Source organism: Streptopelia decaocto (genome assembly GCF_964273445.1).
Source record: "Streptopelia decaocto genome assembly, chromosome: 18".
NCBI classification, from domain to species: Eukaryota; Metazoa; Chordata; class Aves; order Columbiformes; family Columbidae; genus Streptopelia; species Streptopelia decaocto.
Window position 1 is genome coordinate 1,488,182 of NC_138673.1, and position 26,090 is coordinate 1,514,271.

General features: G+C 49.8%; 1 protein-coding gene across 3 annotated transcripts in view; it reads left to right on the forward strand.

Moving 5' to 3' along the window:
• The window catches only part of LOC309447491 (S-adenosyl-L-methionine-dependent tRNA 4-demethylwyosine synthase TYW1-like), a 109,274-nt gene extending 89,098 nt beyond the window's left edge, over positions 1 to 20,176 (forward strand). For all 3 annotated transcript variants that reach the window (XM_082068171.1, XM_082068169.1, XM_082068170.1), the window contains exons 15-16: positions 6,597 to 6,764; positions 18,573 to 20,176. In XM_082068171.1, the coding sequence (XP_081924297.1) occupies positions 6,597 to 6,764; positions 18,573 to 18,794 (390 nt within the window). In that variant the 3' untranslated portion in view covers positions 18,795 to 20,176. The remainder of the gene's footprint in view (positions 1 to 6,596; positions 6,765 to 18,572) is intronic.
• Positions 20,177 to 26,090: the final 5,914 nt, after the last annotated feature.

Below are 26,090 nucleotides of genomic sequence, written 5' to 3' on the forward strand. Positions count from 1 at the left end.
TTGACACCAAGGGTTTTTTTTCATGCTGTGAGTACATAGTAAAGCTCAATAACAAGTTTCATTGTAAACAGAGGGGAATGATTAAACTCTGACTTTTCAAGTGCCCCTGCCACACGGTTTTATCAAAAAGTCACTCTTTCATCCCAGCCTGTGGTCTGATACAAATGCATTTCTGAAATTGAGAAGGGATTTTTGTGGTGCAGCACTGGGCTCGGCTGCAAGCGCAAGCCTGATGAAAATCCAAGCTAAAATCGGTTGTTCTCAGTTGTTTTTTTTTTTTGTTTCGATAGAGGTTAGTATCTTAAATAAGCGGGAAGCACAAGGCGTGGAAATTATATTGGGTTTGTGAGGTTTTTTTTCACAGAATCCCAGAATGTCAGGGGTTGAAGGGCCCTGGAAAGCTCATCCAGTGCAATCCCCCCATGGAGCAGGAACACCCAGATGAGGTTACACAGGAAGGTGTCCAGGCGGGTTGGAATGTCTGCACAGAAGGAGACTCCACAACCTCCCTGGGCAGCCTGGGCCAGGCTCTGCCACCCTCACCGGGAACAAGTTTCTTCTCAAATTTAAGTGGAACCTCCTGTGTTCCAGTTTGCACCCATTGCCCCTTGTCCTGTCACTGGTTGTCACCAGAAGAGCCTGGCTCCATCCTCCTGACACTCCCCCTTTCCATATTGATCCCCATGAATGAGTCCCCCCTCAGTCTCCTCTTGTCCAGCTCCAGAGCCCCAGCTCCCTCAGCCTTTCCTCACACGGGAGATGCTCCACTCCCTTCAGCATCTTTGTTGCCTGAAACAACAAAGCTTCAACAAAGGGAAGCTGTAGAAAATAAAGAGTGTATGGAGACGGTTGTGTGTGATGTCCGAGTGTGTCTGAGCTCAGCTGTCCCATAACACCGTTGTCCGTGGCTCTGGTGCTGCAGGAGCAGGGCTGGTGCATAGACGAAGTTCTCAGGGCCACAGGGCAGTGCCGGGGTGGGTTGTGGTTGGACTCGATGAACTTGAGGGTCTTTTGCAACCCAAATGATTCTATAGTTCTCTTCCGTGCAGCCGGGGAAACTGAGGCAGGCGGCAGTGGGTCACAGCACGGCGGGTCGCTGGCTGGAAAATCACCTCTTGCCTTCCAGTCGAAGCTTTTTCTCTTCCTCCCACCTCCTCCTGTGCAATCGGGGCATGAGGAGCAGGGGGGAGTGACTGAACATGATTTAATGGTGGCCATTTCTCTATTGATAATCTATATTGCTTGTTTAGAAGAGGTGGAATGAAAATGCCTCCAGCATTTTGCTGTTACAGGATAAGTTCCTTTGCCTTCACGGTTTATGGGTGGCCCTAACCGCAATGCAATTAAATTAAACAGTATTCCCTAAAAATAAAACAAACCATTTCAGAACAAATATGAGGCCTTGGTGCTTATTTTAAAAATGTTCTTTAAGCTTCGGTTATTGTTTGCTGCTACCCTTATCTGCAGTCACGCTGAATAACGCTATAGGTAAAAGGCAAGTTAAGTGTATTCACGAGGTGTTAATATCTGTACGTGTGGTGTGTCCAGAGAGCTGGTGTTAAATATCAGGGTTGTGCTGCAGAACCAACCATCTCCATTCCTGCTTTTCGGATTTAACTGACACAAATAAACCCCATGTCCTTTGTTAAATCAACTTGAAAGCAATTATTAAAAACAACCGACGAGCCCGAATGTGCTCCAGCCAGGAGCCAGCAAGCTTTTGAGAGCTTGTGTATATAATTTGGATAATGCCGCTGCTTGGATCATACACATTTTTATTGCAGAGAGCTCCATCTATCAACATGTCATTTGGGGTTTTTTATACTTGTCTCGGGTCAGGGCTGCCCCAACTCTCCAACAGTGGCCCTGTCACTCAGCTTGGCTGACACTTTGTTCTTCTGTTAATTCACACAAGCCTCAATTAAGCACATTTATAATTTGTGGGCTGGGAGTTAAGAAAATTCTCTTGTTCCGTAATTAAGTTGGGAAGCCTGGAGTTGCGGAGCTGAGAAACAAAGCACTGCCGTCCTTAGCTCCCCAGAAATTGCCCTGTGGACTGAAACGATCGCTCGGGATCCATACCGGGGTAACAGGAACGGCTGAGACGCTTTGCAAAAGGCTTCTGCCTTTCAAGGTATTTGGCCAAATGCATGGCATGATTAGGATGCTAAAAGCACCCTCATTAAAGACTAATTAAGAGGCAGCATCATTGATGTTGCTGCTGCGGGGATGTTGGTGTAAGAGCTTAGGGTTGTAGAATAGAATGGTTTCCTTTTTTTAATATTTGATGTCTTAATAACTGTCTCTGTGTATTACTGAAAAATATGACCACCCTAATCAACCGTTCACGTTCTTCAAGTGGTATCAGCGCTGTTAATTAACTCAGGTTTTAAGTTGGGGAGGTTGAAAGCTGCTGTGCTTTCACTCGCTGTGCTGCTAAGCTGATTTTCATTGATTTGTGCTCGTGGATTAATCAGCTATCAGAGCACTTAGTTATTCCATTTGCTGCTCTGCTTTCTTTGCTTGTAAATGATATCTTTGAAGTTTATTAAGAGAATGAGTCATGTTGTAGTTTCCGAAGAATTTTCCCCCTCTGTAGCCGCACATTTTTCATGCTGCTCAAACCATAATCTGTATAATGAACGCAGGGAAAATATTGCTATACGGGGCTGCATCTATACGGCTGAGCTGGGGAAATACATATCCTATTATCCGCATGGTTGGCTGCTCTAATCTAAGAACGTTTAAAATCTTTTTCAGATTTTCGGAGCCGAGCTAAAAATATTAATGTACTTCCCATTGAACACTCCCCGGCTCGTCCGCGGTTGTGCACGTCAACCTGTTTCCGCGCCGGTGTGAGTTATGGTGTGGGGCTCTAAGATCCTTTGCTCGGGCAGATTAATAGCGGAGGTCCCTCATAAATTTACCAGCGAGAAAGTAATTGCTTCCAAAACTCGTACAGTTTCTAATTAGCACAAATCTGTTTCGTTTGTAGCTCTATTTAAGCACGGCGTGGTTCACCTTGCTTTGATTTTAAGTGTTTGCAAAGTTTAAGCGTTTGTCTCTGTTTATTGCTGGACATGATGGGTTCAGCTTTAATGGAGCTGAATTAGGTCTTGGGGGTGGAACGTTGGCCGGGACCAGGTGCTGTAAACAGCGTGGAGGCAAATGCCATTTTAAAAAAGGAGAAATGTTCTTCACAGTGGAAAAACTTGCAAACACAAAACATAATCATCCGTAGAATTGTGTGTGCTCTGTTTTAAAGAGCCCTGCTCGGTGGGGTTTTGTGGCTAGAATAAAATAGCTCAGCCAAAGAGCCAAGGTGATGAAAACACCTAGAGAGTTACAGAGGAGTTGGGCTTTTGTCTGGAAGAAAAGCTGAGTTTCTTGTGTGAGTTTTGTCCTTCTGGGTGCCGGGAGGTTTGTGACCCGTGTTGTGATACCACCGGTTAAACCAGCTGCGTGAGCCTTTAATGAGTTTTATCTGGAAAGAAAGAAATAAGCAAAAATAAATCTTAGTAAGCTACATACTGCTGAGCTAATTTATGAGAGTTTTACTACTATAATTAAAGAAGGAGCAAAGCAGTAGTGAAATCAAGGTCATGGCTAAGACTAAGTCGGTAATTCAGGAGGTTCAAGTGGTCAGATGTCCAGATTAAGAGCAGCTGATCTCAAAGTGGTGAGGCTGAAGTTGGATGGAGTCGGGTGTGTGAGAACATGAGGGGTTGCGTTCAATGACCAGTAATGGTTGCAGGGATGGGTATGGCTGTGACCGGGGGACCTCAGCCTCTCTTGTCAGTGTATCACCCAAACCAGCAGCGCTAGAGTCTCGGCTTGTGTAAGGAACAGCAGGAACTTGTGAACTTGTGGCCCCTCCAACGCTCTTTCCTTCGGTCCCTTTGCTGTATTGGGTGGTTGGGAAGGGAGCTGGAGTGAAAACCAGATATCCTGAAGACAAGAAAACCCTTGAGGTGCTGGAACGAGTTGAGAGAAGGGAACGGAGCTGGTGAGGGGCTGGAGCACAAGTGTGATGGAGCGGCTGAGGGACCTGGGGGGTTCAGCTGGAGAACAGGAGCTGAGGGGAGACCTTCTGATCTCTGAACTGCCTGAAAGGAGCTTGGAGCCAGGGGGGTCGGGCTCTGCTCCCCAGGAACAAGCGCCAGGAGCAGAGGAAACGGCCTCAAGTTGCGCCAGGGGAGGGTGAGGTTGGATCTGGGGAACAATTTCTTCCCCAAAGGGCTGTGGGGCATTGGAACAGGCTGCCCAGGGCAGTGCTGGAGTCACCATCCCTGGAGGGCTGGACAGACGGACATGAGGTTCTCAGGACATGGGGCAGTTCCAGGGGTGGGTTATAGTTGGACTCCATGATCCTGAGGGTCTTTTCCAACCAAAATGATTCTGTGATCTCTTTTGATTTAATACAATTAAATCTGAGATGCAGGTGTCTTTTGAACACTGTCACTTCTAAATTAGTGACTGGTTTTGAGCTTCCAGAGAACGATCAGAAAAACTCTTTCTCCAAAGACTCGTTCACACCCGTGAGCTGCAGAGCTTTGCCAACCCACGAGCAGCTTCTCCCCATGCTCTGCCCATGCTCTGCTCGTCCTGCTTGTACATCCCACCTCACAGATTAGCGATTTTTTTTTAGTTGCCAGCACTACCTGACCTCCACTTGTGATAAATCAGGGGAGCTCAGGAGCGAAGGTGCTGGCCTTTGCGGGAGATCCGCAATCAGCGCAAATCAATCCTATTAAAAAATCCCGCTGTTTCCTGTGGATGTTTTCTCGGGGCGATGATTTCAGCTCTCAGCGTTTCACGAAGCAGCGCGGACTCCTCATGGGGTGGTAGGATTATAGAAATTCCTCAATTGTTCTGGTGGCCTTTGACCAAAACAACACAAGCTGCTTTTTCATGTCATCAAGTCAATTCAACTTGTCACTAAACAATAAAAGTTACTCTACGACACCAACTTAAGGCTGGATTTTCACTCTCCCTCTGTGTGACTCACTCAGACATGGACTTTTTTTCCCAACAGCTCTCAGTATTCACTGAATTAATTTAAGCAAAAGACAGAGTGAGATGAGCTAGGGGGAGTTTTTACAAATGCTTTTATATTTTGGGGTGTTTGCTCGTGTGCTCAGCCCTGAGAAATAATCTGTGTGTTTACTGACTGTTTGCACTGGCTTTACTGTGCCAATGCTATTTTTGCATCTAGCTCATGGCCCTCCATATCCAGGAGGGATATTGAGCAGTTTGGACAAATGCCCCTAATCTCTTATTTTATTTTAATAAGGGTCTGGAGCACTGAATATCCATCCAGCAGCCACTATAGCTGTCTATTATCAGTGAGGGGTTTTTTTTAAGTGATTATGCTCTTTAAGCTTTCAAGAATCATACACTTTGCACATGCACAGAAGAGAAGAAAAGGTGTTTAAGAGAAATCTGCTGTTACTGAGATCCAGCTGCTGCTGTTTTACTCAGAATCTCCAATACCCGTATCCATAGCGCCAGGTTGCGGTTCCTGGGCCTCATTGTGTGGGCAGCACGGGGAAGGTGGCAAATGGGTTTCGGGGTGCAGGGACTGTCTTTGTGTCTTGATTGCCCAAATGGTCTTGATCTGGGGCAGTTATCGTCTGCAGGTGAAAGAGGTGGCTTTAATTAACCTGTAAGTAAATTGGACAGCTGGAAGGAGGGAGAGCCAGTGCTGTACGGGCACAGGTGGAGAGGAGAAGGTGTTGGGTGTTTTTACAAGGGGCTGGGATGGGATTTGTGTGAATACGAAAGGACGGCGGCAGAAATTGCAGCCCTGGCTTGAAGGGGATAGGTCCTTCCCTCTGAGGCACATGGGACAATTATCTCTACAAGTGTCACCCTCACTTGTTGTGTTGGTTTGTCCAGATTTTCTTCCAGGCGTGTCGTGTGTGAGGATGAAGTGACCTTCTCAAAGGTCCCGCAGTAGCTCAGGAGCATCCTCCATTCGGATGCTTTGAAAGGTGCTTCCCAGGATAAAGGGAAGCGGTAGAGTTGCCCAGGGCAGTGGTGGAGTCACCACACCTGGAATATTGTGTCTGGTTGTGGCCCCTCAGTTCCAGCAGGACAGGGAACTGCTGGAGAGAGTCCAGCGCAGCCACCAAGATGCTGAAGGGAGTGGAGCATCTCCTGTGTGAGGAAAGGCTGAGGGAGCTGGGGCTCTGGAGCTGGACAAGAGGAGGCTGAGGGGTGACTCATTCATGGGGATCAATATGGAAAGGGGGAGTGTCAGGAGGATGGAGCCAGGCTCTTCTTGGTGACAACCAATGATAGGACAAGGGGCAGTGGGTTCAAACTGGAACACAGGAGGTTCCACTTAAATTTGAGGAGAAGCTTCTTCCTGGTGAGGGTGGCAGAGCCTGGCCCAGGCTGCCCAGGGGGGTTGTGGAGTCTCCTTCTGTGCAGACATTCCAACCCGCCTGGACACCTTCCTGTGTAACCTCAGCTGGGTGTTCCTGCTCCATGGGGGGATTGCACTGGATGAGCTTTCCAGGTCCCTTCCAACCCCTGACATTCTGGGGTTCTGTGGTCGAGCTGACAGTGCCAGTCTCCACGTTTCTCCGCAGGGTGTGACGTACTGCGGCGAAAGCTCGGCCAGCAACCTCACCATGGCCAACGTCCCCTGGCACGAGGAGGTCGTGCGCTTCGTCCAGGACCTGGCCGACCTCGTCCCCGACTACGAGATCGCCTGCGAGCACCAACACTCCAACTGTCTCCTGATAGCCCACAAAAAGGTGAGACTGCGCTGGGGAGGGACACCGGGTGCTGGATCTTCTCCTTGGAAACGTTGCACAGTTGCGTTGTTCCAACATGCGTTCTCTCTAGAGTTGGCTGGATGCTTTTGGGGGAAAAAATGTATTGCAGAGCGTTGTAGGGTGGTTGCTGAAGCCGCTGCGGGTTGTGATAACTCAGCCTTTCTGTGGCAATCCCAGCAAGACGCGCTTAACAGCTCCAGGAGGAGGCGGGTGCAGCATCTCCTGGGCTTTGTCCCTCTCGCTTTGCATTTTGAGAAGGAAGAACATGTTTTGTTTAGGTGCATTAGCTGGTTTTGTCTTGCTTCTAGATTTTCATGATGGTTTCCAGTGGCACAGACAGCTCACTAAGGAAGTTAAGCCAGAATAGGCTTGGGGGGTGTTTTTCCTCTTGTTGATCTTTGCTATGCCCACCAGAACTGCAGACATCCTTCCCCTCAATCAGAGTTCATGTATTTTTCTTCCTTCGGAGAAACAATTTTGGTAAAAGACATTGATATGTGGATGTGAGCAGAGGATGCTTTCCTTGTGAACTGGAGCTGCCTTCCTGCAAAACTGCTTTGCAGGATGAATGAAGCAGCTGGGACAATTAACCACATTCTCCATCCTGAGGATGGAGAGGAGATGAATGAAGCAGCCTGTATGTGTAAAATGTTGTGTTTGAAGCTTGGGTTCCTTCATAAATACCATCCACACAGTTTGGAAGTACAAGTGAAATGCCAAAAAGGAAAACATAAATTAAAAGATGGTAGGATATGAAAAACCTCAAGTACAATTTGGCTTTGTGAGGTTTGGAAAAGCTTAACAGAAAGATAATAAAACTGTATAATAATGGGCTAACTAGGCAACTGACGGAGCAGCTACTTATGATGCTGATTGTGATGGTTTTGCTCTTTGCATGTTCTTCGCTTGCGTTTGCTGAAGTCACGAGCGCTCTCGTGTCCTTGCTTGAACAGGAGCTGGTGTGAGTGGTGTCGGGCTTTCCATGTCAGGCAGTTCACAGTATGCACAGGGAACAACTGGTTAAAATCACTGTTTGCGAAATATTGCAACATTTTAAATCAGTGTTTGATTAGAATCTCATCGTTGAAAACTGCGCCCTTACAAACCTGCGGTTTCTTTGGCAATTCCCAGTTTTACAGGCACAGCTCTAAAGGAGCAGAAAACAGAGTACCTGCCGCTATTTGTGTTTTAACTCACCTTAAAGTTGCTTTATTACAGTCTTGGTCTTGGTTGTTGCCACTGGCAACTGTGCCTGTGCAAATCCCTGAATGCAAAATATTCTAAGGTGAAAGGCCCAGGGAAAGAAAGGAACCAAATTGCCCCCTAACTTATTGAAGCATAATTTAAACAACACTGTTAGTAACAAGAATAGATTGATACCGGCCCAGGAGGAATTCAACAGCTGCTTTGCTTTCCAAAGCCATTAGGAGAGGGCGTCTTTGGGAAACAATCTATGCTCGGTACTAAAATAACTAATAAAAAATAAATTTATTTCTATTACGTTTAATTCAGAATTTCAGGCTCCAGTGGAGAATAAAATTTGTCAGTGTCTATTATTTGCAGAAAACCCGTGCGCTGGGAGCAATCAAACCGCGGTGAGTAATTGCAAAATCAAAGGTGTCTTTAAAAAGTTAAGGAGCCGCAGGAAGACGGTAATAAAAATCGTTAGGGAATGTGATTTATTTCACTGTGTTCTTCCAGGTCTGAGTTTTGAGGTGTTCAAACAACGCTCACATTAATAATTTTAGATGCCAATATTGAAATGCCAGTCTGAGTAAGTCTGGAAATGCCAGGGGAATAACGTGTTTTCCTTGCAGCCTCTGCTCCTTGATTGATGGAGAATCACTGATAGGCAGCTGCCTACTGGATAAGTAGTAGTTCAGGACTTGGGCTCTGAAGTCTCTTAAGGCCGGGGATGTAGGTGGAAAAGGGGATTTTTAGGTAGATAAAAACCGCAATTTGTGTGTCTGAGGTTGTTTTCTCAGGAAATCAAGAGGCGATACAGAGACATTTTTTCTTGCTGACCAGATGCGGGTTCTCTGCAGTTCCAGGCGCTCGTGAACCCATCAGGACCCGTTGGGAAGTGCCGAGCTTCACCTCGGAGACCTTTGGATCCGGCACTACCTGAGCAGAGCTTAACAAGCCTCATACACTTCCAGCCTCACAGCAAAATGTTTGTTTTCCAGTTACCCTTCACAGCGCCGTTTTGAGCCAGCTGGGTATCAGCTGCTTTAAGCCTAAAGGATGAGGGGGACAGGCAGGGCTGGGCTCCCATGGGGGGGCATCTCTTCTGCGTCCCCCCCACTACGTGCTGGTTTCCATCCCTCCTCGAGAGCTGTTTTGGCTCCATCCTCTTAGATTCTTTTCTTCAGCAATAGTGCTCAATTCTTGAGTGATTATATTTGTGTTGTAGCAAATCCTATAAGCGCCATGGTACAAAAAAATCTAATTTATTACAGCACTTTTGAACTAATTGGCTGAGATATTGAGACAGCAGCAACTTTATAATTTAACGGTTAATTCAAGTAACCTTTTCCAGAGAGAGACCTTAGGCAGCTGCTTTTCTTGGGTTGTAACAATAAACGTATCCTCAAGACAACCGTAACAACTGCCTGAGAAGTGGGAATGTGCTGCAGCTGCCTCGCAGCCAAGATTTTGTTTTGAATGAGAGTTAACATCTTGGTAATTTCTAGAGTAAAACCCTCCGCTCCACTTTGTTGGATTTGCTTTACACATGTTTACCACCCGCTCTGTTGTGTCGAAACGCCTGCCTGCCAATTAGCTCCTGTTAATTCATTTAAATATCTACCTTGCTCTTGCAAGCGCGTTGTTTCCCAGCCCCGTTCTCCCTGTTGTTTTACAGCTGCGAGTTTTGTGTTGGTGCAGTTTGTATCGGCTGCTGCTCGGGAGTTTTGCTGCTCGATCTGCTCCGCGGCAGGTTTACCAGCACGTGTGAGCATCCCTGCATCAGCCTGGTGGTGCTGGGATTGATTTTCATGTTAATTACTGTGTGTAACACAGGGAATAGTCCTGCAGTCCCATCCATCTTTGCTGTATTCAGAGATCTCAGTTTACAGGGTGATATGATGGCTGGAGGTCTCAGAAAAGTGTCGTCATCGTCCTATTTTACCCTAATAAATGGATAAGTCTGATTTCCACAAGCAGAACCTGGATGCAGATGTTTCCTCATTGTCTGGATACAGTTCTGTGTCACAGAATTATAGAATCATAGAATGTCCTGAGTTGGAAGGGACCCACCAGGATCATCGAGTCCAACTCCTGTCTGTATCCTGGACCTCCCTTGGACACTCTGAAGAGCAGAGAGGCCCTGCAGAGGGACCGGGACAAACTGCAGACCTGGGCAATCACCAACCACATGAAGTTCAACAAGAGCAAGTGCCGGGTCCTGCACCTGAGCCAACCCCGGCTGTACAGACAGACTGGGGGACGAGCTGCTGCAGAGCAGCTCCACGGAGAGGGATCGGGGCTTCTGGTGAACGGCAGGTTGAACAAGAGCCAGCAGTGTCCCTGGAGCCAAGAGGGGCCCGTGTCCTGGTGCACCCAGCACAGCACGGCCAGCGGGCAGGGGGATCGTCCCGCTCTGCTCTGCCTGGGGCGGCCTCACCTGCAGCATCCACTGTGTGCAGGGCTGGGGACACAGGAGAAAAGGAGATAAAGCTACTGCAGAGTGTCCAGAGGAGGCTGCGAAGCTGGGGAAGGTTTGGAGGGGAAGCCGGATGAGCAGCGGCTGCAGTCCCTGGGTTTGTTCAGCTGGAGCAGAGCAGCCTGAGGGCAGAGCTCATGGGCTGCAGGTTCCTCAGCAGGAGCAGGAGGGGCAGGGTGAGCTCTGCTCTGTGACAGTGACAGAGCCCAGGGAACGGCAGAAGATGTGCCAGGGAGGGTCAGTGGGACATGAGGAAAAGGTTCTTCCCCCAGAGGTGCTGGACACTGAACAGGCTCCCCAGGGAGGTGTCACGGCCCAACCTGACAGTGTTCAAGAAGAGACTGGACGACGTCCTCAGACACACGGGGTGACCTGTGGGGTGTCCTGTGCAGGGACAGGAGTTGGACTCCATGATCCTTGGGGGTCCTTCCAACTCAGGACATTCTATGATTCTGTTTCCCTGCTGGGTGTGGTCCAGGTGAGCTCGGTGTTCTCCAGGGTGAGTGTGGTGTCCCCTGCACTCAGGAGTGAGCCACAAAGTGACCCAAGGCAGCTGCTTTTAGGAAGCTCCCTGTAATAATTTTATCTTTTCCAGGGCCAAAATGCGGTGCTGAGGGTACACAGGGTGCCACCGAGCAGGAGTCACCGGTACTTTGAATTGAAATGAGCTGGGGGGGGGGAGATGGGAACGTGGCTGAAGGTGCTCATTGCTCTCCATCCATCTTCCCAGGAAAGGGGGAATTGGCCTTTTCCTTCCCACCAGGGTTTCCAGCATCGCCCGTGTCTGCACCGCGGGGCTCGGGAGGGACCCAAGGGCTTCACGTGCATCCTGGCTGCACTCGCGGAGGCTCGAGAGGTCGGGTGAAAGGCGCTGAAGTTGTTCCATGCTGAGCAATTCATCTATATTTAGGGAGGAAAAGGAAGCACTTAACTACCAGCTGCAGATCCACTAACAAGGGTTATATTAGAGAAAAATAGTCCGTCGCGTTTTATTTCCTTCCTGCCTTCAAACATCACTTGCAGGGCGCACGCCGTCCTTGCGATCCAAATCCAGAATTGGGACCGCGTTCTCCGCCTGCTCGCCCATCAGTCACCCCGTCCCTGTGACAAAATCACAGCGCAAGGGCAAAACTCAAACCTGGGTCTGCTGCTTCGTTCTATAATGCCCCCCAATCGGTGCAATGTCCATTGTTCTGTGCAGATGCAGCGGGTTCCCCAGCTGAGGACGAGGTGTCTCAGTAGCCGAAGAACCACCTTAGTGCAGGTGTGAGCACGAAACATTATGTTTCCTGAAGGTTTTATTTCCTTTCCGTTTTCTCCGTCCAAATAGGAAGGCGGCTCTGGGCTTGATCTGTTGGTTATTAAAAGAAGATCACAGTTATCCCGTTTTCATCCGTCGGAATTAAAACTGTCTGCATGTAGCCGTGATTTAATTGGCAGATGAGATGTTCTTTTCCGCAGTGGGTAAGAATTAAAAAAGGACAAAAAAACCCTCAGCAATAATGAATCTTTTCTTTAGAACAACTCGAGCAAGATTTGCTGGAATAGGCGGAAGGCAGCGTGTTGCGGAGGAGCCGTCCGAGGCGCTCGGGTCACCTTTGGGTTGCTTCGCTGGTGCCTTTTTATTTCACTTTTGGAGAACACGACAGCAGATCCCATTTCCAGACATTCTAGATGCCAGATTTGGAAGGTCTTTCATCTCCTTTAATGTGTCTCATTGCTAATGAGCGCTGATTTAGGTCACTGAATGTATAACTATTAATACGAGGCTGCTTTTTGTTTCCATCTAAAATTGATGGAAACTGTCGGTGCTGTTAATTGTTCATGGACACTGTTTGTGAGGTTGTTGGGGGGCTCACGGCTGGATTATTCCCAGGACTCGCTGCCCCTCCGTGGATCTTGGTTTAACCCCATGGACGTGCCCGGTGTCCTGTTCCGTGGGTTATTGCCCTGGATTGCACACATTTGTAACTTAACAACGAGCTTAACCTTAATTTCTTCCCCTTAAATTCTGAGGTTACAACGGGTAATTAAAAAGAAAAGTTTTGTAGCTTTTTCACAAGCAATATGACCCTGTTTAGGTAAATTAATCGACAATATTGCTTCTTTTCCTGAGTAACTCCAGTTCAATCTGGCGAACAAAGGGAGCCTTAAATAATTGTGAGCCTTAATTATATGAGAAATTGTGTGTAATAATTCAGTGAATTATTTGATTGGAGAGCTCCTTAGTAGCAGGTGGCGAAAATAGTCACAGCAGTTGCGTAATTTAAGTGCTTTGCACTCCCATTATATATGACCTGTTTTAATAATAACCTGTGTGAAAGTGCAAAAGCCGGTTTGTTTATTGCGCTGACGGGCTGTCTGCAGGTTGAAATGAAGGAGCTCAAGGCTGGAGCCGTGGAGATCGTTTTTCCAGCTGCCTTTTTGATGTTGCACCCAGAAAAGTGGTTGACGGTGGAGACCAGCACGAGAAAACCTGGGAGCTACTGAATTACAAATCTCGAGGGGGAACTGATCCCCAAGTGGCACATTTGGCATGTCCCATTTCAGGTAGCAGCGGAATTAAACATTTCTAAGCCAAGTGACATTGAGAGGTGACGTGGAGCAGCAAGATGTGACTTTATTTTTCAGAAGAGGGATTGTAAAGGTAAAACTCACCAGTCGGCCATGGTGAGAGCGGGATGAACTCACCCATAGCGGCTTCTTGCTCGGCCTCGGCTGCTGGGGTGTTTTAATCCCGGCTGCTGCCAGAGCCCAGCTGCACCGTCTAGACAGTCCTGTCTGTCCGGTGTAGAAAATCCAGATGTTTGTTACCCCACTGAACATGTGGACGTGGTTCACAGAGCCGTCGTCCGTGAGCTTTGTGCTGTGGCAGAGCTGGGCTGCGCGCGTGTCCCCTGGTCCTTGCGGTGACCACAGAAACGTCCGAGGAAATAAAAGGGATGACGAGTGTTCAACTCCTGCGCGGCCAGGGTAGAAAGTAGCTGGGATGCATTTATTTCTGTATTCTGAGATTTGTCACAGGAGTTTGATGAGACTTGCAGGGCTTTGGTGGGGGATTGTTGCAGCTGTTGCCAGAGGTGCTGAGGAAGAGCGTTTGTGTTACGGATTACTTTTTCTCAAGATATTCTTAATGGAAGTGTGTGTGGGTGTGGGATGAGCGCTCTTCAGTGACCGCGTGGGCCCTGAGCTCACTCGACCTGAGATCCACAATCTGCACAGGCAGGAAAACCTGAAAGCGAGTGTTTGAGGTTCAGGAGCATAGACATGTAACCATGGAATTAAAAGCAAATAAACCTGCTGAAGACCTGTGCGCAAAGTCACACCCATCTCCCCAGAACAAAGCTGTTCCTTCATAGAGAAAAAGTATGATTAAGCTCAGCAAAGAAAGTATTTTAAAGAAAACCCCTGCAAAACAGACTGAGGATCTCCTGGCTGCTTCTCCAAAGATAAGTTGTTTTCTCAGGCAGTATAAATGGAGTGTAGTAGTGGTTTGGGTGTTTTTTTTAATCCCTCTGTGTGTTTCAATGCTCAGTGTAACGTTTGCAGGCTCTGAGTGCGTTACTTCCCTTAAAAGTCTTTGTACATTAAATGATTTTGTTCTTTTTATTTTTGGGCAAGCAAACCCCTGCCTGCCGTGGGCTCTCCCTGCCCCCTGTGTGTCGCTGCACCGGTTCCTGTGCTTCCCTGCGCTGTTTTATCTGCTGGATTTACTCGTTTTTTGCTGCGGTCTTTACACATAAACCTGCTGTATTTAACCATTAAACCCCGTGCGTCTGCCCAGGGAAGAAGCCATGTGTTGGACAACTAAATCTTCGCATCCTTGAGCAATTTAAGAGCGGCTGTTGCGAGACCCAAAGCTCTGTGTTCTCTGCTGCTTGGGGATGCCGCCTTGCGATAGCCACTACTATTTAGTCCTTTCCTGAAAATACATTATATTTTTTTGGTACAGAAAGACCAGAGTGAATGGATGACGAGGAGCCTTCTCGTTTCAGTGTGTTTTTCTGTGCAGAAAATACAACACGTTAGGACAAACTAATTGATTTTTGGCTGGCTTCCATTTTCTCAGTGTTAGAGTTTCTTCTCTGCCTCTCTTCTATATTTTATCCCTTCATATAAACCCTGTGCTTATTTCTCAGCAATTATGCATGTCTGGAGGAATATGTAGTAAATTGTACTACTATATTAGCCTCAATATATGCATATGTTTTTAACCTCCCAAAATCGCTTATGCAAATATGTCGATAAGAAAAGAAATACATAGTGTTGTGGCTCTTCTCCTCCATGAATGCTGATGGGTTTCTGTAGCAAGAAGCTTCTCTGCAGTCGGAGCAGCTGTAAACCTACTGCGAAAGATAATGTAAAGAAACTTCTTGTTCGTATCCACTGTCATGAGTTCTAGGAGAAGAGGGAGGTGTGAGCTGTGCTATGTTGATGCTCCCAGGTGTCTTGGCTTCCTGTTTTAGTCCTGACTCCTAATTGTCTTTGCAGTACATAGATTAATTTTGCTGTGGACTGTTGAAGGGACTGGCCATGTCCATGGACACTGCAACCCCAGGCAGGTCACTCTGTCCCTTTGCTCCATTGCTCTCCGTGATGCAGCCGTGCCGTTCTGGTAGGGGTGTATAACCTTCCGACAAACGTCCCCAGTGCTGGTCCAGCATCACACCTAAATCTGCTTTTCTGGCCTTGAAGGCCATTATGAGTTTCCCTTCTCTTGTTTTTGCAGCATTCATGTCTCCTTGGGGCAATGCCCCGGCTGTAGGATCTGCAAAAATCAGGCAAGGTTTGCATTGCAGTGCACCTGGATCGTGTCTGCAGGGACCCAGCAGTGATGGGACCGTGGGGACTAGAGCTCAGGGACCCTGGAAACACGAGCTCCAGGGAGAAGGTGTGCACTGGCTCCTGTGCCATATCGCTGCCCGAGCGAAGCCTTCGCTGCAGAACAGACCATGAGGTGCTGGAGTGAGTTGAGAGAAGGGAACGGAGCTGGTGAGGGGCTGGAGCACAAGTGTGATGGGAGCGGCTGAGGGACCTGGGGGGTTCAGCTGGAGAACAGGAGCTGAGGGGAGACCTTCTGATCTCTGAACTGCCTGAAAGGAGCTTGGAGCCAGGGGGGTCGGGCTCTGCTCCCCAGGAACAAGCGCCAGGAGCAGAGGAAACGGCCTCAAGTTGCGCCAGGGGAGGGTGAGGTTGGATGTGGGAACAATTTCTTCCCCAAAGGGCTGTGGGGCATTGGAACAGGCTGCCCAGGGCAGTGCTGGAGTCACCATCCCTGGAGGGCTGGACAGACGGACATGAGGTTCTCAGGACATGGGGCAGTGCCAGGGGTGGGTTATGGTTGGACTCGATGATCTTGAGGGGCTTTTCCACCAAAATGATTCTATGATTCTATGAGTTTGATTTTCCAGACAACCCAGCCTGGCTTCAGAGCCGGCAGCAGGAGCTTCATTACTTTTTTTTATGATGCTAACTTAAAAAAAAAAATGAGGAAAGGGTTTCAGCCATTTGTCTTTTGCTGATGTATTTATCTACCTTAAGAGACTTAAACAGGTAGTGAAAAATTCAATAAAAAACCCAATCACATTACTCTCAAATAGCACTGTTGTTTAGCATTGTTGTGAAACTATTTTGAGTCTTAAATCTTTTGCTATCTGTGCAATAATCACAAAATTGTTAAAGTCCAATCTGCAAACCTTGTGGGTAATTGAGGCTGTTCTCCCCCACCCCGTGTTGGTCTGGTTTTTATTCCCCAGCAGAAGTAATTGCTTTCCATGACACACTTAAAAGATTGCTCCCATTTCTTTGTGTTTTATAGCTGTGCTGTTGCGGCACTAAAAATCTTTAATATTATTTAATCTGCTTGTCTAATGAAACCCAGACAACCTTCGTCTGGTTGTTCTGGGGGGAACAGTATCGTCACCTTAGAATTCTATGATTCTGTGGCTCCCGTCCTTAACACCAATGTTGTGTCAGAAGCTGCACGCTCAGGCGGAATCAAAATTAAATAGCGTAAAATCTCACTTTGGTGACCTGGCCAGAGTTCAGGGCACAGAGCAGCACAGGTGGTTTATGCATATCTGGAGGGGTTTTATCCTGTAAGGGAGTAGTTTAATGTCCAGGAAAGCAGAGCTGGGGCTTTAAAGAATCAAGAATTATTTTGGTGGAAAAGACCCTCAAGAACATCAAGTCCAACCATAACCCACCCCTGGCACTGCCCCATGTCCTGAGAACCTCATGTCCGTCTGTCCAGCCCTCCAGGGATGGTGACTCCAGCACTGCCCTGGGCAGCCTGTTCCAATGCCCCACAGCCCTTTGGGGAAGAAATTGTTCCCACATCCAACCTCACCCTCCCCTGGCGCAACTTGAGGCCGTTTCCTCTGCTCCTGGCGCTTGTTCCTGGGGAGCAGAGCCCGACCCCCCTGGCTCCAAGCTCCTTTCAGGCAGTTCAGAGATCAGAAGGTCTCCCCTCAGCTCCTGTTCTCCAGCTGAACCCCCCAGGTCCCTCAGCCGCTCCCATCACACTTGTGCTCCAGCCCCTCACCAGCTCCGTTCCCTTCTCTCCACTCGCTCCAGCACCTCAAGGCCTTTCTTGGTGTGAGGGACCCAAAAGTGCCCGCAGGTTTTGAGGTGGATGCTCAGGGGTGTCAGCAGTGGGGACAGATGTCCCTTCCTGCCACCCACCAGGTCACCTCTCAGCATCCCCCCTGGCTCAGAGGCACAACCTGAGGGCCGGCGGCTCTGGACACATGTCCCCATCCTCCCTTCTCCTCTGTGTGTTCCTCCAGCGACCTCTGAGAGCTTCACTGCCCAACTCTGGGCCTCCCCGGGGCAGAGCAGAGGGGGAGGAACAACCTCCCTCAACCCTCTGCCCACACTCCTCACCCACCTCAGGAACCACTGGCCTCTTGCCCACAGGCCACGTTGGTGCCTCATAGTCAACTTGTTGCCCGCAATATGATTAACGAGCATTGGATGAGTTAATGGAAGGCAAGACTCGTCCCCGCGGTGGCGACTGTGCCGGCCCCCGTCTCTGCTCCGCGCGGGGACGGCTCCTGCAGGAACACGCTGTAGTTCCACAGGCGGCCATAGACGAGCGTTAGCGATGTTTGATTGCAAACTTCTGCAGGTGTCAGCAGTTTTTCCAACCAAAAAAGCTTTTAGCTCTTGGGCAGAAAGTCAAGTGCTGTTTTAAATGCACAGCCATCAAGTTTTTGAAAAATACAGGGAGTCAGTCTGTTTCCCTCCTTTTTTTTTTTTTTTTGGATGAAGTGCATAATAAGCTCTTAGCTCAGATAAATCCTAATTGAGGATTCAGTCAAGGCTGTTGCTAAATTAGCAGAGCAGGTCTGCTAGACAAACGCAACCTCAGCTTGCCAAAATAAGCACTTCTTAAAACCCTACGTGGAAAGAGGATTCGTGGCACTAAACCGTTTTGTTTTCCCTCGTTCCCCAACACGACCCTCTTGCACCTTTCCAGAACTGCCCAAATGCACCCAGCCCAGCGCACGGCTCTGGTGTCGCTCCGGTGTCGCTCCCGCAGCGTTTTGCCGGGTTGTGGCTGCACTGGGGCTGTGTCACACGCTCCAGACGGGGCCTTTGGGTGACCTTGGAAATGTCCCTTCCTCAAAGGCTTCCTCAGTATTGCTTCAGATAGACACGTTTCCTTTAGGGCTCTTTCCATGCCTCAAATCGAGGTCTTTCGGGTATAATGACACCTGGCAAGACCTGGAACGTGTGGTAACCTCCTCCTGGCAAAGTGGGGCTGAGGTGATGGTGGGATCGGCGTCCAGCAAAGCACCTGTCAAACCTTCCAGAAGATCATCTGCTAAACACCTAAAGCTGTAAGAAAAAAACCCCATCCTGTATCTGTGTGTGTTGCCAAACCTCAGCGATGAAATTTGGCTCAGAGACGGTAAGTTCTGGATATTTGTCCACCTGATTTTTTTTCTGTCCTGTGTTAGTGTCTGGCTGGCTTTACCCTGGACCGTAATGTGGCTAGAAAATGAAAAGACTACAGCTGCGTAACCAATTTAACGTGCACCTGGCTTGTCTTAGCGTGAGCGTGGTATTTCATACTCCGCCTTCTCCCTGGCTCACTAACACGTTTCTTTTCCTCCCAGTTCAAGGTCGATGGCGACTGGTTCACCTGGATCGACTACGGACGCTTCCAGGAGCTGGTGCGAGAGCACGAGAGGAGCGGCGGGGCCGAGACCTTCACAGCGGCCGATTACGCGGCCAGAACGCCTGAGTGGGCGCTGTTCGGGTCCAGGGAAAGGGGCTTTGATCCCCTGGACGTGAGGTACCAGCGGAAGAACAAAGCGAGAGACATCTCGGGGTGCTGAGGGCAGCTGGGGCTCCTGGCTGCCCCATCAGCTTTGGGCTCCATTTCTAGGCTAAAACCAATTTTTTTTTAAATATAGATCACTTAGATTTTTCTGACATTTGATGTTGAGAAGGAGGGTGAAGCCTTTATTTAACCTTTCCTTCCTGTTTTTAGGGCTTTTTGGATGAAAATATTTATAATGATCTGTATCGCAAGGTAACTCCCAAATGGTGCGCACCAGTGATATATCGTAATTAGCACTGTGATGGGGGAGGCAGCGGCTGTGGTGGCCACAGTGGAGAGGATTTGGGGTTGGATGTGGAGGGGGCAGCGCTCGTTTGACGTTGGTCTCCAGCACGTGCTGGTGCCCAGAAACATTGGGCATCCATGAGAACAAGCGCCGAGGGGATTTCAACACCACAGAGACACACAGACGGGTCTGGATGTAAAAGCCTGAGCCCTGCTGGAACTATCATACTGACAATAACAAAGATTTATATATTTTAAACATCGGTGCTAATTGCCATGAAGACCCCGTCCCACCCCCAAGAAGCTGCAGCTTGGACCTAGTGTGAGCAGCAGCATCCCTTTAATAGTGTCTCCAACTTCTGATATCTCCCCAAATATTTTCCAACTTTGTGGGTTTGGCAATGAATATTTTCCGAGTAGTTTTTATCGTGCTCCCCCAGCGGCTCTAAATAACTCATAGAGTTCTTCAAAGCCCCATTGGGTGGTGAGGACGCGGTTTGGGGAGCCCGCAGGGTGAGACAGCAGCACACGTCTCCGCTGCTCCATGCGGATGCATCGGCAGCGTTGCTGCGGGTTTGGGTGGAGGGGGTAGCCTGATGTAGGTGAAGCTGAATCTGGTTGAGGTCTTTGATGTCAAAAAAACAACTATTTTAATCTGGAGAGGTGATGTCTAGGTGTGAGCTCCAGCTGCCGAATGGCTGAACGAGGGTGCAGCGCTCCCTCCCGTGACCGTGTTCGCTGCTTCAGCAGCTCCCTGGACGTGTGTCCTTCAGCCTTTTGGGGTGACGGGCTGTGCTGTGGGAGGACAGCGGGGCTCCCCGTGACCTGCACAGTGGCTCGTTCTGCTCCAGCTGAAGCCCTTGGGCCAAGGAGCCCTATAGAACAAGCTGTGGAAAGAGCTGAATTTAGCCCCAGAGGTTTCGGCTGCTGGGGGAAGAAAACACGGTCGTGCTCAAGCGGTTTTGTGTTTGTTCAACTCCTGGAGCAGAGTTCAGAACCTTCATGACGTTGCCACCTCAATGGTGAGTCCGTGCACCTGCGGTGCTGCGAGTGGGGAGCGTTCCTGAGATCGTGGCTTTATTTCTTTTTGAACAGAACCTTGTTTCTTAAACTGTAAAAAGTGTTTCTAAAGAAGAAAGAAAATAAAGTGATTTTCCCTAGAGCACCTCTGGTGTGTCACTGCTGTACAGGACTTTGCAAGGGGGGACACCAAATGGATTTTAAAGGATCCAAAGCACAAGTGTTGCAGAATATCGTCTTTTTTCTTAATAGCGTCTGAAGTCCCTTGGCCTGGTCACCACACTCTTCCTCACACACCCCGGGAACCATTGGCCTTGGGCATGGGGCCAATGCGCGTCCCAGACCCCAGCCGGATGGTGACCAGGGCTGTGTCCCCCCGTCCCTCCTGGGGTCCCGCTGGCACCGGGAAGCTGCTCCGAGAGCAGTTGGGGAGGATTCACTCCTGCGATTCCACTCGAGTTGTCTTGTGCTTGAAGGAAGTCTTGCTGTGCACGTATCCGAAAGAATCCTCAGACTCTCAGTTGTCCAGCTTCATACAAACCACCAGCTCCAGCTATTTCGGGGAGGCGCTGAATTGGGGACCTGGGTCGGTGCTGCAGCTCCAGGTGGGCACAGGGATCATGTCCTGTGACCAAAGAGCTTTGCTGCTGCTGGAAGGGTTTGGGCTCTTTTGTGGTTTTGTTGGCTTGTTTGTTTTTACCTGCTCTCCAACAGCAGCATTTCACGCTCACCTGAAGTTGCTTCCTTTATTCCTTTAGATTTAAAATAATTTGCTGCTCACCGGGATGCTCATGCAGGCTGGAGGCTGTGAGTTTTTTCACAGGGAAGCTGGGATGGGATGGGATGGGCTTGATGCACTCTGAAAAAAGTGATCTTTGATGAAATGAAATCTTTTCTATTATTCTAAAGATCAGTAAAAGTTCCCAATCTGGAATGACCTCTCCAAAGTCACAATCTCAGGATCAGCCCCTGCTCTTGCAATGGTGACGTTCTGTCCCTGTAAGTATATTTGACTTAATAACTGGGTCGTGCCAACCCATTTTCCGTACGTTTCCATCTGGACCAGAACCACCGCCGGGTGCAGGGGGGTCTCCATCCTCCTCGCTGCTCCCAGGGCTGCCCAGGACCCCCCCAAAGAACTGACCTCCCTCTGCTCTTCGGGATTTTGCCCAAACCCGGGGCATAATGTGCTTCCCGGGGAGCGTTTCCAGCGAAGAGGGACCTGCTGCTTCAACAGCCAACCTGGAGGCTCAGGAGGTTTGATCTGAAAGGCAAAATGGGCAAAAATTATTGTAACCACTTAAAACCAGGGAGCATTTGAGGAGCCCTGTTTCATTTTTGAGGATAAACATATTTGTTTCCAAAATCTCCAGCAAAAAAACATCCCCCAAGCAGGGAACTGTCATCCATCAGCTTTGTCTTCATCTGGCTCTGCTCCTAAATCATTTATGATGTTAGAGCCGCTGTTGTGCCTCGAGGGGAAAGGAAGAAGATATCAGGATTAATTGAGGGAAGGGCATCGTTTTCATTGCAGCAACTGCAAACGGAGCCGGCAAAGGCTGCGGGTCCCGCGGGAGGGGACCCGGCTCAGCAGTGAGACCATGTCAGGAGGAGGCAATTAATCCTGGGGAAGTGTTTCATCAAAGGGAGCCCTTGCTTTCCTGGAGCTTTCCCGGAGGTGGGAGCTCACCGGTTCCTTCCCCTCGTTTTCCTCCTCCGCTCCGTCTCTGTCTCATCCCCATCCCGGCCAAGCGAGAGTGACCAGCAGGCTGGAGGTGGTTGGAGCTCTGGGATGTCGTTTCCATCACTGACAGGACATTTTGGAGGATGCAGGGACCCCAGGGCAGACATCACACAGCTCCCTCAGCCACTCTGAATCTTTGCTTCCAAAATCGGGGAGCAGCGGCTTGAAGAAGCGACTGGACAACGTCCTCAGACACATGGTGTGAGCTGTGGGGTGTCCTGTGCAGGGATAGGAGCTGGACTCGATCCTTGTGGGTCCCCTCCAGTCCAGGACATTCTATGACTGAAGCCAATGAGATTTTGTGGCTGTCACCATCCACCACCCCGTGCCCAGGTCCCCTTTCCAGCGTGGGGCACAAGCCCATGTGGCCACGTCCTCCAGCTTCCCGGAGCAGGACCCCCGTGCTTGGGTTGTTTCCCTGGTGCTTAGAAAAATCCCAACCTCTTGCTTCATCCCCAAACCTTCTTCTGTTATTGCCTGGAAAGACTGAGGAAGAAAAGGTCTTTCTGCCATTTGCACAACCCTGGTGACCCCACGCCACGAGCAATCCTTCCACAAGTGATGCAGAGATGATCTCCCACCCCTGGGAGACACTGGGGAAGGTTCGCAGAAACACGGCAGAGGTGGGATAACCGCCTCCGAGAGCAAATCACTGCATTAAATCAATGATCAGCATCTTCTGGGGGAGCCCTGGGTGGAGGGGGGGCGCAGGAGGGAGAGGACGGGGGTGCCCGGGGTGGCCCAGGCAGAGTCCCCAGGTCCTGCAGCCACTGGTGCTGAGCGCGGCCGGAGCCGCAGCCGCTGCAGAGGCAGCTGCTGGGAACAGATATATTTAGTCGGGCGATTTATAGCATTTCCCCAGAAGCTGCTGTTCGTGTCAGACTGGAAATAGTTTACTGTCACAGCAGGCTGGCTATTAGTTCAACCAGTTGTTCTTTTTATTTTTTCACCAAAAGCCAGCCCTGTGCCCAGCGCTGTCCCCGGGCGCCGTACCCGAGCTGTGACCCTCTGCCCTTGGGGACCGACGCAGCCGGAGCTCCCAGTGCCACCTTTCACAGCCCAGGGGGACCTGGCATGTGTCCCTGACAGGAGATCGCTCTGCCTGACCTCGCCTTTTCCTTTCATACCTCCAAAAACCTGCTGTGATGGTTTGGAAATGCTGCTCGTAGCACCTGCCTGGAGGATGCTCGTCTGGCTGCAGCGCCCAGTCCTGGGGACACCCCATCCAGGACACCCCATCCAGGTGACACCACTTCTCTCTTTCCAGCCCCTCTGCCTTTCGGCTGCCGAGGCCACGGCTCCATACACATATTGAAAGTGTCCAAATTGGTTATTCCCGATGACGGATTTCCCTGCAGGCTCCTCCAGCGAATGCTGTGGGGTAGGGAAGATGTAGCTCTGCATCGGGGATGCCATTCCTGCATGGGGTCCCCACTTCCACTAGGAAATTTGGGAGGATCTGACACAGAAGATGCCAAAAATTGCTGGATGTGCCGTGTAAGAAGGTTTGTGATGGCAGAACAAGCGGTAGCAGCGGATCCCTCATCCCAACCATGCTGGTGCCGTCCAGGTCAAAGGATGTGGGGGACAGTCACCTGGACTGGGGGCTGAGCTTCCCGCTAAATGGGAAAAACCTCAGTTTTGGTTTTCTGTGACATTTAGATTAAATATCTTCTCTTCTCTTCTCTTCTCTTCTCTTCTCTTCTCTTCTCTTCTCTTCTCTTCTCTTCTCTTCTCTTCTCTTCTCTTCTCTTCTCTTCTCTTCTCTTCTCTCCTCTCCTCTCCTCTCCTCTCCTCTCCTCTCCTCTCCTCTCCTCTCCTCTCCTCTCCCTTTCCCTTTCCCTTTCCCTTTCCCTTTCCCTTTCCCTTTCCCTTTCCCTTTCCCTTTCCCTTTCCCCTTTTCTGTGCTGCCAGGGGTGGGTTATGGTTGGACTTGATGATCCTGATGGTCTCTTCCAACTGAAATGCTTCTATGATTCTAAACCAGCTGGGGACTTGTCCCCTGTTTGCAGGGGAGTTGGAAGCCCTCGATCATCCCACCCGGTGACCACGGGGGACAAGGGACGTGTCCATTTGCCTCCTACAAACACCGGCGCCCGGGGTGGCTCCATCACCTCTCTCCTACCTCCACGTTGCTGGGCGCCTTTCCCATCACTGGGATTATTGCGGGATGCTGGTAATAACATAATCCTCACCTCTGGGGCAGCCATCTGGGAGCTTCAACTGCTGCCGTCTCGTGAAATTTCATCCTCTTTGCCAGGGGCTCCGATTAGATCAGCTGTTTAAATCATCTTAGCGCTAAATACATGTTATTTGGAAAACAGAGAGAAAGCATCAAAGACTTGAATAATTAGCTGTTAAACACCGCAGCCCTGCGTGTTTTCTTGCCCCAGGAAATGTGAAGCCTCTTGTCAAATTATCCACAGCCCCCCGAGTCGTTGGCAACTGGTAATTTCTCCTCCGGGGAGCTGGCAGGTTGGTTTCCCCCATAATCACAAAGACGGGACCTGGCTGTGAAGGTCTGCGGTGAAATGGGTTTGTCACAGCTTTGCTGTCGCGATGTCCCAGCCTGTAAGGGCTCTATAACGGGGGGATGATGCTTTTAGGCAGCCCATGTGTCACCTACAGCGTGTCACACAGAGAGGCCTCGCTTCTCCAGCCTTGGCATCGATATTTCCAGTTCTTTCTCCAAAATCCAAGAAGCTGGGGGGATGTGGAGCCCCAGGGGGGTTTGCACGGAGCCACCGACCCCACAGGCACCCCCTGCCCAGTCACTGGTTCCCCTGCTGAAATAGGGAATAGAAACCACATCCACTTGCTTTTATGTGTTTGCTTCATCAGAGTTTCATTCATTTTTTTCGAGCCTCGGAGTTGTAACTTGGACTTTTCTCCTTTTTTTGTTGTTGTTGTTTTGTTTGGTTTGGTTGGTTGGTTTGGATTTTGGGGGGTTCTTCTTGATTTGGTTTTGCCTAAGTTTTTTGTTTTGGTTTTGTTTGTTTGGGGTTTTTGGGAGGTTGGTTAGTTTGGGTTTGGGTTTTTGAGGTTTTTTTTCCGCTTCTTACCCAGGTGCAGGCTGGGCAGGTAAAGCCTGAACCCATTGTTCCTGTATCTGATGAGCGTCCAGCCCTCAGCCTGTGAGCCGCTGCACACCAAGGTCTGTTTTACCCCCCGGCCGTGGTCGGACCTCACCAGGGGCTGGTGGGGCAGCCCCCAGCATGGGCTGTGACACGGGTGACATCAGGGTTGTCCTCTCCACCGCATGGTGACCGCGTGTTTTGTTGCCCTGAGACTGCATGGTCCTTGTGAGGGAGCTAATAAATACAAACCCACCTCAAACCATTGCACCCAATTGATGCTCTGTGGTGTATTTCAGCACAATGTGGGGTTCCCCATGAGATTTCCAGCGTGCTTCGGTCTCCTCTAGCTGACCACCCCAGAAATGATGCGATATATTGTCCATGTATTACAGAAATCCACTCTGCAGCTCAAGGCAGAAGGAGAAACAGCGCTGAGCTCTGCAGGCAGGGGCTGAGCCTGCGAAACACCAGATCGTGGCATTAGCACGCGAGTAATAAAATATTGTTCTTTGGCGGCGGGCTTACGGCATTACAAGAAAAGCTGCTCTGAGCTCTGCTCAGCTTATGGGGGTAGCACCTGTGCCGCTGCTCTCCCAGTGTCTGATCAGAACAAAGCTTTTCGGTTTCTTTAAACAAATCAGCTACAAAAGCTGCTGAACATTGTGGAGAAACAGCAGGGAGAGAGCAAGGCCACAGAAATTGAAATTATTATCTGGCTTTTTCATCTGGAGTCTCGCTCGGATGGATGGGGGATGGAGCTGGCGATCTCCATTCCTGTAAAGGCTCCGAGATCACAGAACCACAGAATCCCAGAGTGTCAGGGTTGGAAGGGCCCTGGAAAGCTCATCCAGTGCAATCCCCCCATGGAGCAGGAACACCCAGATGAGGTTACACAGGAAGGTGTCCAGGCAGGTCTTGAATGCCTCCAGAGTTGCATGCTCGTGACATCTCAGGGTGATGCAGCTCCACGTGTGGCCTCATGCAGCAGCCAAGCGGAGCCCTTGGGGACACAGGGGCACAAAAACCCCCAGTCCTTTGGGACCCGTCTCCAGTGCTGAGCTGCGAGCTGCCCTCGTACCCTGGGGAGCACACAGTTTCCAGAAGGTCTGCAAATGCCCATCTGGAAAAGGAGCAAACATGCGTGGTTATGTGTGGTGGGTTGAGCTTGGTTGGCTGCAAGGTGCCCACGCAGCCACTCACTCACCGTCCCTCCTTGGCGAGACGG